The sequence below is a fragment of the Peromyscus leucopus genome, chromosome 5, assembly GCF_004664715.2.
Source record: "Peromyscus leucopus breed LL Stock chromosome 5, UCI_PerLeu_2.1, whole genome shotgun sequence".
NCBI lineage: Eukaryota > Metazoa > Chordata > Mammalia > Rodentia > Cricetidae > Peromyscus > Peromyscus leucopus.
This window is the reverse complement of record NC_051067.1, coordinates 131,835,786-131,850,034: the sequence shown is the minus strand read 5'-3', so window position 1 is coordinate 131,850,034 and position 14,249 is coordinate 131,835,786. Positions and strand designations below refer to the sequence as shown.

At 39.6% G+C, this 14,249-nt stretch overlaps 1 protein-coding gene across 5 annotated transcripts in view; it reads left to right on the top strand.

The window, feature by feature from the left end:
• Positions 1-14,249, top strand: part of Ccdc7 (coiled-coil domain containing 7) — a 197,722-nt gene that overhangs the window by 143,038 nt on the left and 40,435 nt on the right. For 4 of the 5 annotated variants that reach the window (XM_037206376.1, XM_037206377.1, XM_037206374.1 and 1 more), the window contains exons 38-41: positions 410-505; positions 10,368-10,463; positions 12,461-12,556; positions 13,878-13,973. In XM_037206376.1, the coding sequence (XP_037062271.1) occupies positions 410-505; positions 10,368-10,463; positions 12,461-12,556; positions 13,878-13,973 (384 nt within the window). Of the gene's footprint in view, positions 1-409; positions 506-10,367; positions 10,464-12,460; positions 12,557-13,877; positions 13,974-14,249 lie in introns of those variants that run through there. The other variant, XM_037206378.1, reaches the window with a different exon arrangement.

Sequence of the window (14,249 nt, the reverse complement as noted above, 5' to 3'; positions counted from 1 at the left end):
TATGGGTAGAAGACAAGTATTCCACCAACTGAACAATGTCTTCAGCCCTCCAATTTTATTATTTATTATTTGAGACAAGATCATGCTATGTACAGCAAGGCTGGCATCAAATTCACTATTTGGGCCAACCTGGTCCCCAAGTCTCCAGTTACCTGCATCAGCCTCCCATGTGGCAGAAATAGGAGTAGGCATGTGCCAACACACCCAACTCTCTGCTCCAGTTTTCCTGACGTATGCAGACGTACACTTTTGTAACTACCAGGCAAGGCAAAGTCATCTATACGTGCTGCTTAGGCAGCCTCCTCAAAAATCACTGTGTTCAGAAGAGGCACAAAACTGGTCTTAACTTTCAAAGGATGAAGTTAGTTTATTTTTAGTAAAATGTAATGACATTTTTCTCATTTTTCAGGGCAATCTAAACATCAAAAGTTAAGGAAAAAAGGTGCTGAGTCTCAAAGTAGCATACGTCCTTCGGCGTCTTCTATCAAAAAGCAGAAACTTAAAGGTAAAGGAGTCACTTTAACCCAGGTGTGTAACCCAGGTGTGTGACATGGGTGTGCAACCCTGCAACCCAGGTATGTGACACACGTGTGTAACATACAGGTGTATAACATACAGGTATGTGGCACGACTGTGTAACGTAGAGGTGTGTAACATAGAGGTGTGTAATGTGTGGGTGTGTAATGTACAGATGTATAATGTACAGATGTGTTAATGTGCCACTACATTTCATTCTCCTTGCTCCCATTTACCACTGTCCCCAGCCTGTGGCCCCTCAAACAGATAGCCCATGTTAGGAGCCCATTTTCCTACAAGCAGATAACTGTGTGGAGGGCTTTTTGGTACTCTACAGAAACAGCACCTATGCAGAGGTTCCCCTCATCTTTTTTTTTTCACTCTGCATTTATTGAACAGAACAGAAAATATCACATGGGGAAGAAATGGGATACTTTACAGAAATCTTTAACAGAGTTTTACAAGGGATTAAATCACTGGCTCCATTGGATTCCAAATGACCCCGATAGCAAACATCATTGTTTATCAATTAATACCCATAAATGGTTGATTTCAATAGCAAACATCATTGCTTATCAACCAATGCTTATAAATGGTTGAATTAAATAGTAAACATCATTGTTTATCAACCAATATCCATAAATGGTTGATTTCAATAGCAAGCATCATTTTCTATCAACCAATACCACTAAATGATTGATTTCAACATTTATGGTAGATTCTAGGAAGTTGCTTTCAACTTCTGTATTTGCTTTCAGCAAATGATACACATGTATTACGGGATCTGGAACATGGAAGAGTACATAAGATTGCAGCTATGCATTAGCTTAAGTTGTAAAAGTTGATCATATGAGATATCCAAGGCAACTGATATTGTTACATTGTTCTCTTAAAGTCAGGTTAAGCTAACAGTTTGAATACATAGGTGGCTAGCAGTCTTAAATCTTAAGTAACTTCAAGGTATATGATTCACTCAGGCTGTGAGGTTCAGCAAAAGTTTGTCTCTTAGAATGTAAGAGATATTTTTTTTTAATGTTACAATACCAGTTTTAAGAGTTCAGTAACTAATGGGGAGCCGATGGGATACATGCAGAACTGTGAAAGCGATCTCACTTAGCCAACTGTATGCGTAGACTGTAAATCTACATTCAGATCATTCCTGAACTAAGACTATCAGCTCAGTTTATCTGTTGAGGTCAACCAGGAAACCCTAGAATATACCTTGATTTTTGCAAAAAACAAAATAGGGGGAGGGGTTTTTTCAGCATTTCAGTCCATGAGTAACAGTATCCTAACAGGCAAAGTGTTCTCTCACTGTCAACATAGAATGAACTGCTGCTGGAGGTCAACTTAGGCTTTAATTTGCATTAGCACTTACATGCATAGTAGTCCAAGTTGTTGACCTGATGACTTTAAAAAGTAACTCTAAAAAAGTAAAATGGCCCTTCTTGGAAGACTAAAGAAAGACATCCAGCCACAGTTGTAAAAAGTCTCATCAAAACAATGTACCCTTTTATAAATTACACCTCAATTAAAAAAAAAAAAAGTAGCCCCAAATAAGAAGCAGCTCTGAAAAAGAAAATATAACTTAAGATATTTGAAAAAAAAACAAGGTGAGCCGGGCGGTGGTGGCGCACGCCTTTAATCCCAGCACTCGGGAGGCAGAGCCAGGAGGATCTCTGTGAGTTCGAGGCCAGCCTGGGCTACCAAGTGAGCTCCAGGAAAGGCGCAAAGCTACACAGAGAAACCCTGTCTCGAAAAACCAAAAAAAAAAAAAAAACAAGGTGAATACAGTTTCAAAATTAATTAAGATACATTTTCCTAAGGCTACCTAGAATTAGGCTTTAAAGAATTCTACCATTTCAAGTTTACCACTAGTCACTAGATACCAATTTACAAACAAGATGTTCACCTTTTTTGTTCCTTTATCAAGAGAAAAATCTACCTTCAGACTATGAGGGTGGTGATGGGGAGGGACTAGAAAACAAGATTCAAACAATCCCATGCAAATATCACATTTTTCAAATGGAAGAACTCCAAACTGCACTAGAAGTTCCAATCACTAAGACACTTTCCATTGAAATGATTTAAGTACAAATACATGGCACCAAGGTTTAGGCCTAATATAGGCCTGACAACCAAGTCCTTGTTTTCTGGAAGAAAGGCCTCAAAAGTCCCACTCAATTCCACATAACAATGCTTCAAAGATCAATTAGGTTTTCATTTCCTTAATATTTTTGTTTTTGACTTCTAAGCAAACCGGCAGATTTCCTTCAAACTTTCAGTATGATGCTCTGAATAAGAATGTGTCAGGAAGCAATCAAGTGTTCTTACTGAAAGACCTTTAGTTTTTAGTGGGTTTTTGGTTTTTTGTTGTTGTTGTTGTTGTTGTTGTTTTTTTTTTTTTTGCAATTCCATCAGGGATGCAGTGAATATCTTTGTGTACATTTTTATTATACTGATGATATTTCTGTAAAATAGTTTAAGTAGGATTTGTGGGTTAAAGATATCTTTTACACTTTAATAGATATTCCCAAATACTTTTGAGAAAGATTATAGTTTATAATTTTGCCAACAAATGCACAAAAATTCTGTCTCCAAATATGTTAGCCAGCACTGGACTACCTATAAATTGGAAAAATAAACAATATTAAATTATACTGTTCAGATGCCAGTACCACAGAGTTGCAATCTAGAGACTCTGGGGAAAGTCCCAGGAATTGCAAAAACCTCTTGCAACAGAAAAGTTGATTTTAAAATTCAGATGGAATCTTCAGAGACCATACTCCTCTAAATAATCTTGGAAAAGAACTAAGTAGGAAGAGCCACACTTGATAATTTTCAAACATGCTGCCAAGCTGCAGACATTGTAAGTCTGGCACATACTTATTCAGTCATCCATCAAATTCCTCTCCTGAGAGCTCAGGGAACCCCCTGAAGGAGGAGGTGGAAAGAGTGTAAGAGCCTGAGGAGATGGGAGACACCCAGAGAACACAGCCCTCTGAATCAACTAAGCAAGGTGCACATGAGCTCACGGAGACTGAAGCAGTGGCACAGGGCCTCCAAGTCTCTACACCAGGGCCTCTGCATGGATATTACAGCTTTTAGCTTCACATTTTTATAGAACTCCGGAGAGTGGGAACAAGTGGATCTCTGACTCTCATGCCTGCTCCTGGGACTCTTCCACCTGTCCAGTTGCCATGTCCAACTTCAAATCGTAGTTCTTGTTTCATCTTCTTTTATTTTATTTTGTCATGTTTGATTGCTGCCTCTTAGGAAATGTTCATTTCTATGAGAAACAGAAAGGGGGTGGATCTGGAGAGGAGGTGGGGAGGAACTAGAAGAAGTAGAGGGAGGGGAAACTATAATCAGGATATATTGTATGAGAAAATATTCTATTTTCAATAAAAGGAAAAATCCATTGTGTCAACAGGGGATTCAGAAAAGTACACAGATAGAATTTAATAACTTCTCATTATGTGTAGCCCTAAACAGAGAAGCCCAGGAGCATCTGTGTGGCCCCTTCCAAACACCCCCCCCCCGCAAAAAAAGTCTGGCATACAGACAGATAAAATGATGACATGTAGACCAATGAAACAGAAAACAAATCCCAGAAGTGACCGCCACCCCCCTCAACTACATGGTCAAGGGCAGCAAGACCACACAGTGGGAAAAAGCATTCCACCACAGATGGACGCAGAAGAAACTGAGCATCCCTAATCAGGAAGACAAAACATGGGCCTGAGCGTAAACTACATTCAAAAATAACTCAACATAAATAAAATACCTGTAAGTAAGACCTAAACTGTGGAAATAGTACAAGAAAACACAGGGAAAACCCTGCATAACACAAGATTTGCATTTTTACAATGGCCTCAAAAACAGAGAAGGAAAAAGGTAAAATATGAAAACACGTATTACTGGAAATCTAAATGTAAAACAACAAAACTCTGGTAAAACTGAGCTAACTGCTCTAATAGACATGTCTCCTAAGATGTTATGACAACCAGGGATACAAAATAATAATAATAATAATAATAATAATAATAATAATAATAATAATAATAAGGAAGATATCATTTGGAAATACATCCTAAACTACAGTCAGATAGCACATTATGAATGGCTGATATCAGAAATGAAGGGGAAAGAGGAAGAAGAAAGGAAGAAATATGATGGACCTGGTGGCCCAGACCTATAATGCCAGCTACTCCAGAGGCTGAGTCCACATGAGCCTTAGATGCAGAGTGAGGTCAGGGCCAGACTGGAAAACCTAGAACCTATCCCCAAAGAAAATTAGGATCTCAGGATTGCTGTCGCTCAATGGTGGAACACTTGTCCAGCATACAGAAACATCAACACTCAATTCTCAGGATTTCAAATAAACAAGAAAAACAAAAGTAAGAGAATAAACAAATAAAAACAAATGTTATTATTAACAAGGATGGCAGCATCCCCTGAGCTCCAGCAGTCTTGAGCAGCCCTCTCTACATGGCCCCGCCCCTCACAGCACAGCTGGCCCCTCAGTCTCGGTATCCCACTTTGACATGTTTACTCTGATTAGAGAGAAATGATGCTGGTATCCTTTTGTGTTGAATGAAAATGATTCCAGAATATATTTTTTTTTTGTCAGAACATCGAAACTTTGGGTTCTAAAAGACAATGCCAAGTGTATATTCTTCAAGCAGATAATGTGTGGTAATAAGTAGAACATTTCATTTCTGGGCCAAAAAAAAATAACTATTTTACTGTTGTTTTCTTGTTTTGTTTCCTGTGTGGGTTTTGAATTAGGCTCTCATGTTTCTGAGACTGGCCTAGAATTGGCTTTGTAACTGAAAATGACCTTGAACTTCTGATCTACCCGACTTTGTGTCCTGAGTAGAATTACAAGCATTAAACACAGTGCCCCGTTTATACAGAGCAGTACTAAGCCGGGGCCTTGGTGCATGCCGGACTGAGCAGCATTCCTACCACACCTTCTGCTTTTGTATTAAAGCGTTTGCCTCCAAGTAAATACTTGCTGGACGTTTTCCTTGGTGTACCTTGTTTTGTAGTGGTGTTCAAGCATGCTCAGAATAGCATTTGTCGGTTCCTCTCCCTCCGTTCCTGCCCTGTGTCACTTCTTCAGCAAATGTCACCTTCATACAGAGTGCAGCCGTATGTGGAGATAAACCTGTGTCTGAAACGCATTATTCACCTCCTCGTGGTTTCATTTGTTGCCCTAATGGTTTAAAAAGGTACTCTCATTGACATTTGTCTATGAAAGTCATTTTGCTGTTTGTTTGTTGGAGACAGGGGCTTTCCATACATAGAAAGGCTGGCACCAAACTCATGTCATAGGTCAGAGAGGCCCCCCAAATCTTCATCCTCATGCCTCAGCCTCCAAAGTCCTAGGAGGGAGCTATGTATGCACAGAGAAAGAAAGGCAGAGAGACAGACAGACCAACAGAGAGAGATGGAGAGAGAAAGAGGGAGAGATTTTGTAACTTTCCTGACTTGCGCTCTTATGATGTCTTTTTCTGAAAGGAAAGGGAAACTCCGAATATGCCAGTGCTGTGTCAGATTTTTTTTCCTATATTTTTTATTAAGAAAATTTTTTCATTCATTTTACACTCCAATCAAAGATCCCCCTCTTCCCTCCTCCCACCTCCCCAGCCTCTCCCTCCCAACCCACCCCCCACTCCCACCCACAAGAAGGCAAGGCCTCCCATGGGGAGACACATCCAGTAGAGGCAGGTCCAAGCCCTTCCCCCTGCCTCAAGGCTGCATGAGGTGTCCCATCTTAGGTAGTGGGCTCGAAAAAGCCCACTCATGCACCAGAGATGGACTCTGATCCTACCGCCAAGCGGCCTCCCAAGCAGATCAATCTACACAACTGTCTCCCCATGCAGAGGGCCTAGTCCAGTCCTATGTAGGCTCCACAGTCATTGATCCAACTTTCATGAGTTCCCTCTAGCTGTGTCAGATCTTTACCCAAACCACTGACAATGTTGTCAGAAAGCTGTAGCTTACAGGGAGATTAAGATTTATTTGAATTTTTTCAAAGTGAAAATAGTTTCCTAGTATAATTTAACGATGTTGTTCTTGGGCTTCAGAGCAAAAGAAAACTAAAAATTGAGAAAAGTTTTGAGTTTCTAGATAATCTGCACACTTCTCACTCTCCTGCAAACACCCAAAGCCATAAAGGTAAAATAAGCCAGTGTAACACAAACATGTGAAATAAAACTTTATTCCATTTACCAGTATGTTCAAACCTGTGGGCCCCTTACAACAAGCAGCCAATGTTACAAGCCCCACATGTGTGCCCATGTTTCCCTGCAAATAGATACAAGTGCAGGGGGCTTTGTGGTCCCCTATAGTATAAGATTCTGTGCATAGATTTCCCCTACATATAACCCAGACAAGTCATACAAGTCATTAGATTTGTTTCCTGTCTCATACCTTTCACTTTCTGCATGATGTTCTGGAATGAGAGTACACCACATTTACCAATGGTTCCTTTACTGAATTGCCTTTATTTTTCTGTTGTGACCACAATCAATGGCGTTATAAATATTTTGCACTTTTTTATTATGCTTCTATGAAATAATTTTTAAAAGGTATTGCTGAATTAAGAACACATACATGCTTTTAATTTTAATATGTGTTACCTAATAATTTCCTGAAAAGTACAATAAATAGTTGTGCCATGTACCTAAGAAGATTATATCTCATTATTGTATCCAGCACTAGACTTTTTATGAGTTGAAACCATGGCAGACATTGAGTTATGTTGGTAAATCTCAAAACTGTAGAAAGTGATGGAAAGATTATGGAAAAATCTTATAAAATTTTGAAAGATATTTTCATAAAAATAACAAAGTCCATTTTCAACTTCATATGAAATCTTAAAAAGTGTAAAAAGAACAATTTAGGAAGAGTCATACTTCATAAATTCTAAACATGCTGCCAAGCCACAGGCATCAGTGGTTCTGACATACAGACAGATTCCAGGTAGGCCATGAGATAGAAGAAGGACTCCAGAAGTAAACTGCATGGTTAAGAGTACCAACTGCACTCAATGAAAATGACAGTCTGCCACATACAGTGCTGGGAAAACTGATATCCCTAAACAGCAGCATAAAACTGAGACCTAGGCTTGGACTCTTTTCAAAAATAGTTCAGCATGAATCAAAGAAATACAAGGGAGAACTGAATTGTAAAAATATCAAAAGAAAACATAGGACAAAGCATACATGACAGCAAATTTAATATTGTGATTTTGAATTGGCCACAAAGACACAGTCAGAAAAGAAAATAATATGGAAAATTAGACGTAATAAGCATTTAAAGCTTTTCACATCACTTGGTGCAATTAATAAATACTTGTAGAAAAAATGAACTGAATTGGCCCTAGCAAGATGCCTTAATGGGTAAGGGTGCTTGTTTCCCCAAGCCTGATACCCTGAGTCAATCCTGGGAACATACTTATGGTAGAAGGAGAGAACTGACTCTCAAAAGTTGTGCTCTGCCTTCATCCAGGAATTGACGGAAGCAGATGCAGAAATTCAAGGCCAAACACCAGGCTGAGCTCCAGGAGTCCAGTCGAAGACAGAAAAGAGAGATTCTATGAGCAAGGGGCATCAAGATCTTGGTGGGGAAACCTACAGAGACAACCAAACCAAGCTAGTGGGAACTCGAACTTTAGACCAACAGCTGTGGTGCCTCCAAGGGACTAGAGTAGGCCCTCTGCATAGTGAGACAGTTGTGTAGTTTGGTCTGCTTAAGGGGCCCCCTGGCAGTAGGATCAGGATCCATCCCTGGTGCATGAGCTGGCTTTCTGGAGCCTATTAGCTATGGTGGGACACCTTGCACAGCCTTGAGGCAGGGGAAGGGGCTTGGACCTGCCTATGCTGAATGTACCAGGCTCTGCTGACTCCCCAAGGGAGGCTTTACCTTTTTGGAGGAGGAAATGGGGGGAATGAGGGTGCAATAAAGGTGCCCGCTCAGTCCCAAAAGTACATTGTACTGATTTCTGATGAGATAAAATGGACAATGGTCTCCTTTCATGTGCTGGGTGGAAGCGATGTGAGGACAAATGGTTTTCTGCCAGAGCATCCAACTTTGGATTAGATGGAGAATCCCGGTTGCACATTGTTCACACACACACACACACACACACACACACACACACACACACACACACACTTGCCTCAGTGAATGGAAGTTTTTTGTGCAAGAAATGCAATATAGAAATTTTTTGCAAATTTGGCCAACTAACTTTGAGAAAAGTCTCTGAACAGACCCACGTTGTACTTTATTTAAGCATTTGCCCCAGAATGAAAAGATATTGAAACTATTTTATTGTTATACTTTCTGTTTTACACTTTTCACACACAACAGTATTTCATATGATCTCTCTATCTTCTCTGTAGTTTTCATTAGGAGAATGTCACCTTATAATTTTAAAAAACAGATAAAGCTTTACATGTACAGAAACTATTCTAAAATGTATTCCAGTCACTTGTGGTTTTGTTTATTGTCCTGCTGTTTGGTTTTTTTTTTTTTTTTTAAGTTCTTTCTCTGACATTTGCATTTAACATCTCTGGTTTGTGAGACAGGTGTGCTGTGTATAGCAAGACTGAAGTCGTACTTAGTAGGCAGGCAGGCTGGCAGGCAGATCCATCTCCCTGCCTCAGTTCCCGAGTGCTGGTAGTATAGACACGCAGGTCCTCTCTCGCTGCTTTTTCCTTTCTACTTATATATAATCTTTTATGATGATGTGGTGGGGTGGTTACGTGTGTACATGTTCCTGTGTATGTGCATGTGTGCATGTGTGTGTGTATTCCTGTGGAAGCCAAGGTTTGATGCCCATAATATCTTCTCCTGCCACTTTCAAACAGACTCTTTCTTCATTTATAAAATTTATTATTTAAAAAATCTTGCAAAAAATAAGAAGTATCACCCAATCAAATTAACCAGTCTCAAAGTCTACAGAACGCAATAAAACTTGTACAAAGTTAGTGCATTTGGAACAGAGCCCAAAACCTATTTTCTGGGACAGAGTGTCTCACCAAACGAAGAGTGGCATTTTCTGGACAGCAAGCCTCAGGGAGCTGGAGTGCTGAGCCAGCACTAGGATTACAGTCACTTGCCACAGCCCCAAACTTCAGATGGATGCTGGAGAACTGATCTCAGGTCTACGTGCTTGTGTGGCAAGCCTTTCACGGGCTGTGCTCTCTCCCCAGCCCTCGACTTGCACTATTATGACAGACTTACATAAAATACCAATGACCAGAAATTTGCTGGTTAAACTGCTTCATGTAAATTACTGAAGGGTTAGGAGGGTTTAGAAGAGACTAAGATGGATTTTTCCAAGACCTGAATAATGACAATATCATTAAACATGCTAACACAGAAGAGGGGAAAAAAATCTCACAGGGTCTCACCCCTCGACTAAGAACTGCAGGGAAAGTAATGACTGCTAAGAGAGGAAGAATCAGCCTCTCCCAGGCATGAGCCCCTTGATTGCTTATCCAATATATAAATTGGTCAGCCCTGAAACCGCGTACATACAAACAACAAAAACAGATGCAGCAGACTATATTTATAGATTTTTGCATATATATGCGATGATAATAATCAAGAAAAAGAAGCTATTAACTTAAGATTGGGGGCATCTGGCAGATCCAGAGGGAAAGAACATGGGAAGGCCTAGAGGTCAAAAGGGAAGGGGGGAAGTAATGTAATTATGTTTTGATTTACATGTGTTTAGATAAAAAGTATGTACATAATGAATTGATTTTTGCCCCTTTAAAATTTGAAATTAGTTTATTTACGGTATCAGTTCTTAACCTTAGTCTCTTTTTCAGAACAGCCTAAACCTGTAAAGTTAGTTGGAAAAGGTACTAAACTTCCAAAAAATCGGAAGATGCCTGCCTCTACTCCAAAAATCAAAGTCATTAAAGGTAAAGAAAATACTGCAATATGTGTTATGTTCACACTGTTCCTGTCTACCAGTATCCTTCCATGTGGCCTCTTCCAACAAACAGCCAGCCTGTATTATGAGCCCACTGGGTTTTTTGTAAATAGAAATAGAACCCTATGTATAGACCCCCTTACCTCTAACCCATATAAATTGATCAATTTCCTCTATGTTTTATACGTTTCATTTTCTCTGTAATGTTCTGAAATGAGAATATATCACTTATCAGTAGTTCCTTTTCAAGTAACTGTACATCTCTGTGTGCAATCCAAATCATCCCTTTTTTATTTGAGACAGGGACTTAAATATGTAGCCACAGCAGGTCCAGAACTTGCTATATGGACAGGCTGGCCTAGAACTGCTTCTGCTTCCCATGTGCTGGAATTAAACATGTGTGTCAACATACCCTGCTAGTCACATTTTTATTATGCTAGTTTGTCTCTATAGAGTGTATGAGTGAGGCTTTATATTTAGAAGATATATGCTTTTACTACCCATAGATACTTCTTTTATACATTCTATAAGGACTGTTCTAATTGTTATGGAAATAAAATCATGAAAAAATTCTGTATAATTCTCAGCACTAGATTTTATGAATTGAAAATATTAACAATATTGAACTATATTGGTTAGCTGAAACTAGCACAGAAATTAACTACAACCTGCACAAAAATCCCTAGAATTACATAGATACCTTACTAGAGTAGAAAAGTCCATTTTGAAACTCATATGGAAACATCAGAGACTGTAACAGTCTAAATAATAATAAGCAACAAAATAAGAGAAACACTTGAAAATGTAATAGCTAGTCACCTTTGCTAATGCAAACCTGGAAAAAAATATTTTTAATAAGTATACAAGCCGGGTGGTGGTGGCGCACGCCTTTAATCCCAGCACTCGGGAGGCAGAGCCAGGCGGATCTCTGTGAGTTCAAGGCCAGCCTGGGCTACCAAGTGAGTCCCAGGAAAGGTGCAAAACTACACAGAGAAACCCTGTCTCAAAAAAACCAAAAAAAAAAAGTAAGTATACAAAAATATACAAGATATCCAGCTTGGAATATAGTTTTAATTAGCATTGAAGACATGGTCAAAATATAAATATAGGCCAATTAGGGTTTATCTTAGCTAAAAATGTGTGCACATTAAGGAAGATATAATTTTGTACAATTGGTATGTGCTAGTAAAAAAGAAAACAAATAAAATGCAGTGGAATCAAAAGTCTATGCAGAGAAAGGGATCATGACTCCGTGTCTGCGTCCTATAAGGAATTACTTTACAAAGGTGAAAAGGTCCGAGGCTAAACCACAACAAGACACATAAAAAACAATGGGAGGCACTCTGAAAACCACCAACAGGACCATGAAATCAACTACCGTGAGAAAAACACTTGACCTCTTGGAATGGTATTGCCAGGAAGGGAGGCAGAAGGGGAAGGGAAGGTGGAAGAATAACTGGGCCTGGAGTTCCATACCTGCACTGCAGCTCCCTGGGAGACTCCTGAGGAAACTCACAAGGTCAGGTCAGCTTTGACAACACACAGAGTTCAAGTCTAGTCTGGCCATGAGACCCCCATCTCAGTATAAAAAGTGTGTAGAGTGCTGGGGCTGGAGGTGGCCCACTTGTGGAGCTCTCAGCCAGCATGTGCAGGGAACTGTGTTCAGTCCCCAATACCACAAAAATGAAAAAATAAAATAAAAAAGAGGAAAGGAAAGGAAGAGGAAGAAAGAGAAAACAAAAATGTGAAGAAGTAGGCAGCAGAGGCAGAGGGTGACCACAGGCCCACAGGACCCCCCACTGCTCCATTAGTCCCTGACTTGCACTCCTACAATGCACGTTCATAGAATACCACCTGCCAGGCAAGGGTAAATCAGACAGTCCACTAGTGCCTGCCAACTGCTCTGTGTCAACAGCTGGAGGAAGCTGTGCTCAGGAATCGTTTATGTCCATCGTCGCTGAATGATGTCGGTCTCATTTTTTTCAGAGCTGTCTAAAACTTCTCATTTAGAAGGTGAAGATGTTCAACTTTCAAATAATCCATCCAAGTCAAAGTCTGCTATAAAGAAATTTCTGACTGAAGGTAAAGGAGATGCTGTGATACAGATGTGTGAATTAAAATATTCCTTTCCTGTTGTTTCTATTTTCCGACAAACAGCTAAGTTGCGTCCCCAGCCTGGGCGGAGAGGTCTGTCTTTCTGCACAGTAACAGGATCTTGTGCACAGATCCCCTTACCCTACTCGGGTGAACTGGTTGGTTTCCTTCACCTCACAGCTTGAGCTTTCCGCACTGTGTTCCCAAATGATAAACTATAACACTTAATCTGCATATAAGCCTTCCGTTTATGTTGTTGCAACTACAACCAACAGTGTGACCAATGCCACTGTCCTCTTTTATTCTCCTACTTTAGACAGTAGAGTACGTGAGTGGGGTGGCTGGATGAAGAACATGTGTGCTTTAATTTCCATAGGCTCTCACAAATATAGTCATGTAGAATGACTATGGTTAATAGCTATGGCAATAAAAACATTAAAAAAACTATATCCAAGTATCAAAACTGATATTTGATAATTCTGTATTTTAGTGTTTTCTTAAACTAAATGGATACTGAACTGTTTTCATCAGATTATTTTGCTTCTAATAGTATAAAATTCACCAAAAATAGCATATTTGTACTACTATCACTCCCTCTATTCTTCTATTACTGCTCATGGGAATGTCACATTTTTCTTCTAGATACAGGGTTACCCAAGGGAAAACTATATCTGAAATTTTATTTTTTAGAATATGTACTTCTATTTATAACCCTAATGGTTTTTGAAGTACTGACATTACTCTGACATTCGCATATGGGTTCTTTCTTTCTGTACTTTATTTGATGTATTTTTTAGTAACTAAATTAGTTCTTAGATAGTTTCAGAGTGCAGAAACTTAGATAGTTGTACAGAGTGCATACTGAGTTCTCCCACCCTCCTTCTGTCACTGTTCTTGGTTTGTTTGTTTGTTTGTTTGTTTGTTTGTTTGTTTGTTTGTGGAAGGGTATTGTTAGGTGTGGAAATAATTGCACCCACCATCACATTAACTATGTAAGCCTGACTGTCTCCCAAATCGCTACCCACTTTCTTCAGCCTTCAAAGTATGAGAAGTACAGCTTTGTGTTACCTAACCCAGCTCCATTCTTTCTTTCTCAACAGACACCCTTACAATGTGCTTTTATAACATTAACAGCCAGAGTAAGAGAACTCTGAAAGAACTGATTTGTGCTGGCCAGGCTGTAGCATCTAGAATAATTGAAAACTTGAGTGAACTTCTTCAGAAGGGGGTCAAGATTTATTTTAACTTTTTAAAAATTCTAATGACTTTTCTTCTAGTATAATTTATTGATATTGTTCTCACTTTTCAGAGCCACCAAAACCTGTAAGCTTAAATGACCAAGATGCCACAATTCTATATAATCTGCTTGGTTTGACCTATGCTACAAACAAAGACCCCACTAAAGGTAACAACAGAGTCACTACAATCCAGATGTGTGAGAGAACTCTGTACCATTCTCGCTAGTGCTTTTTACTAATATCCATCTTCCAACCTACGGGCCAAACAGCCAGTACTGTGAGCACAGCATGTTCTCATGATTCCCATGAGTGAATACATGTGTATGTGGGAGATTGCGGCTCTGTACAGTTTGGTATCCTGTGCCTAAGTGTGCCCTTCTTACCTTGACCCAGGTAAACGGATAGACTCCCTTCATCCTTCACACCCTCTCTTTCCTGCACCC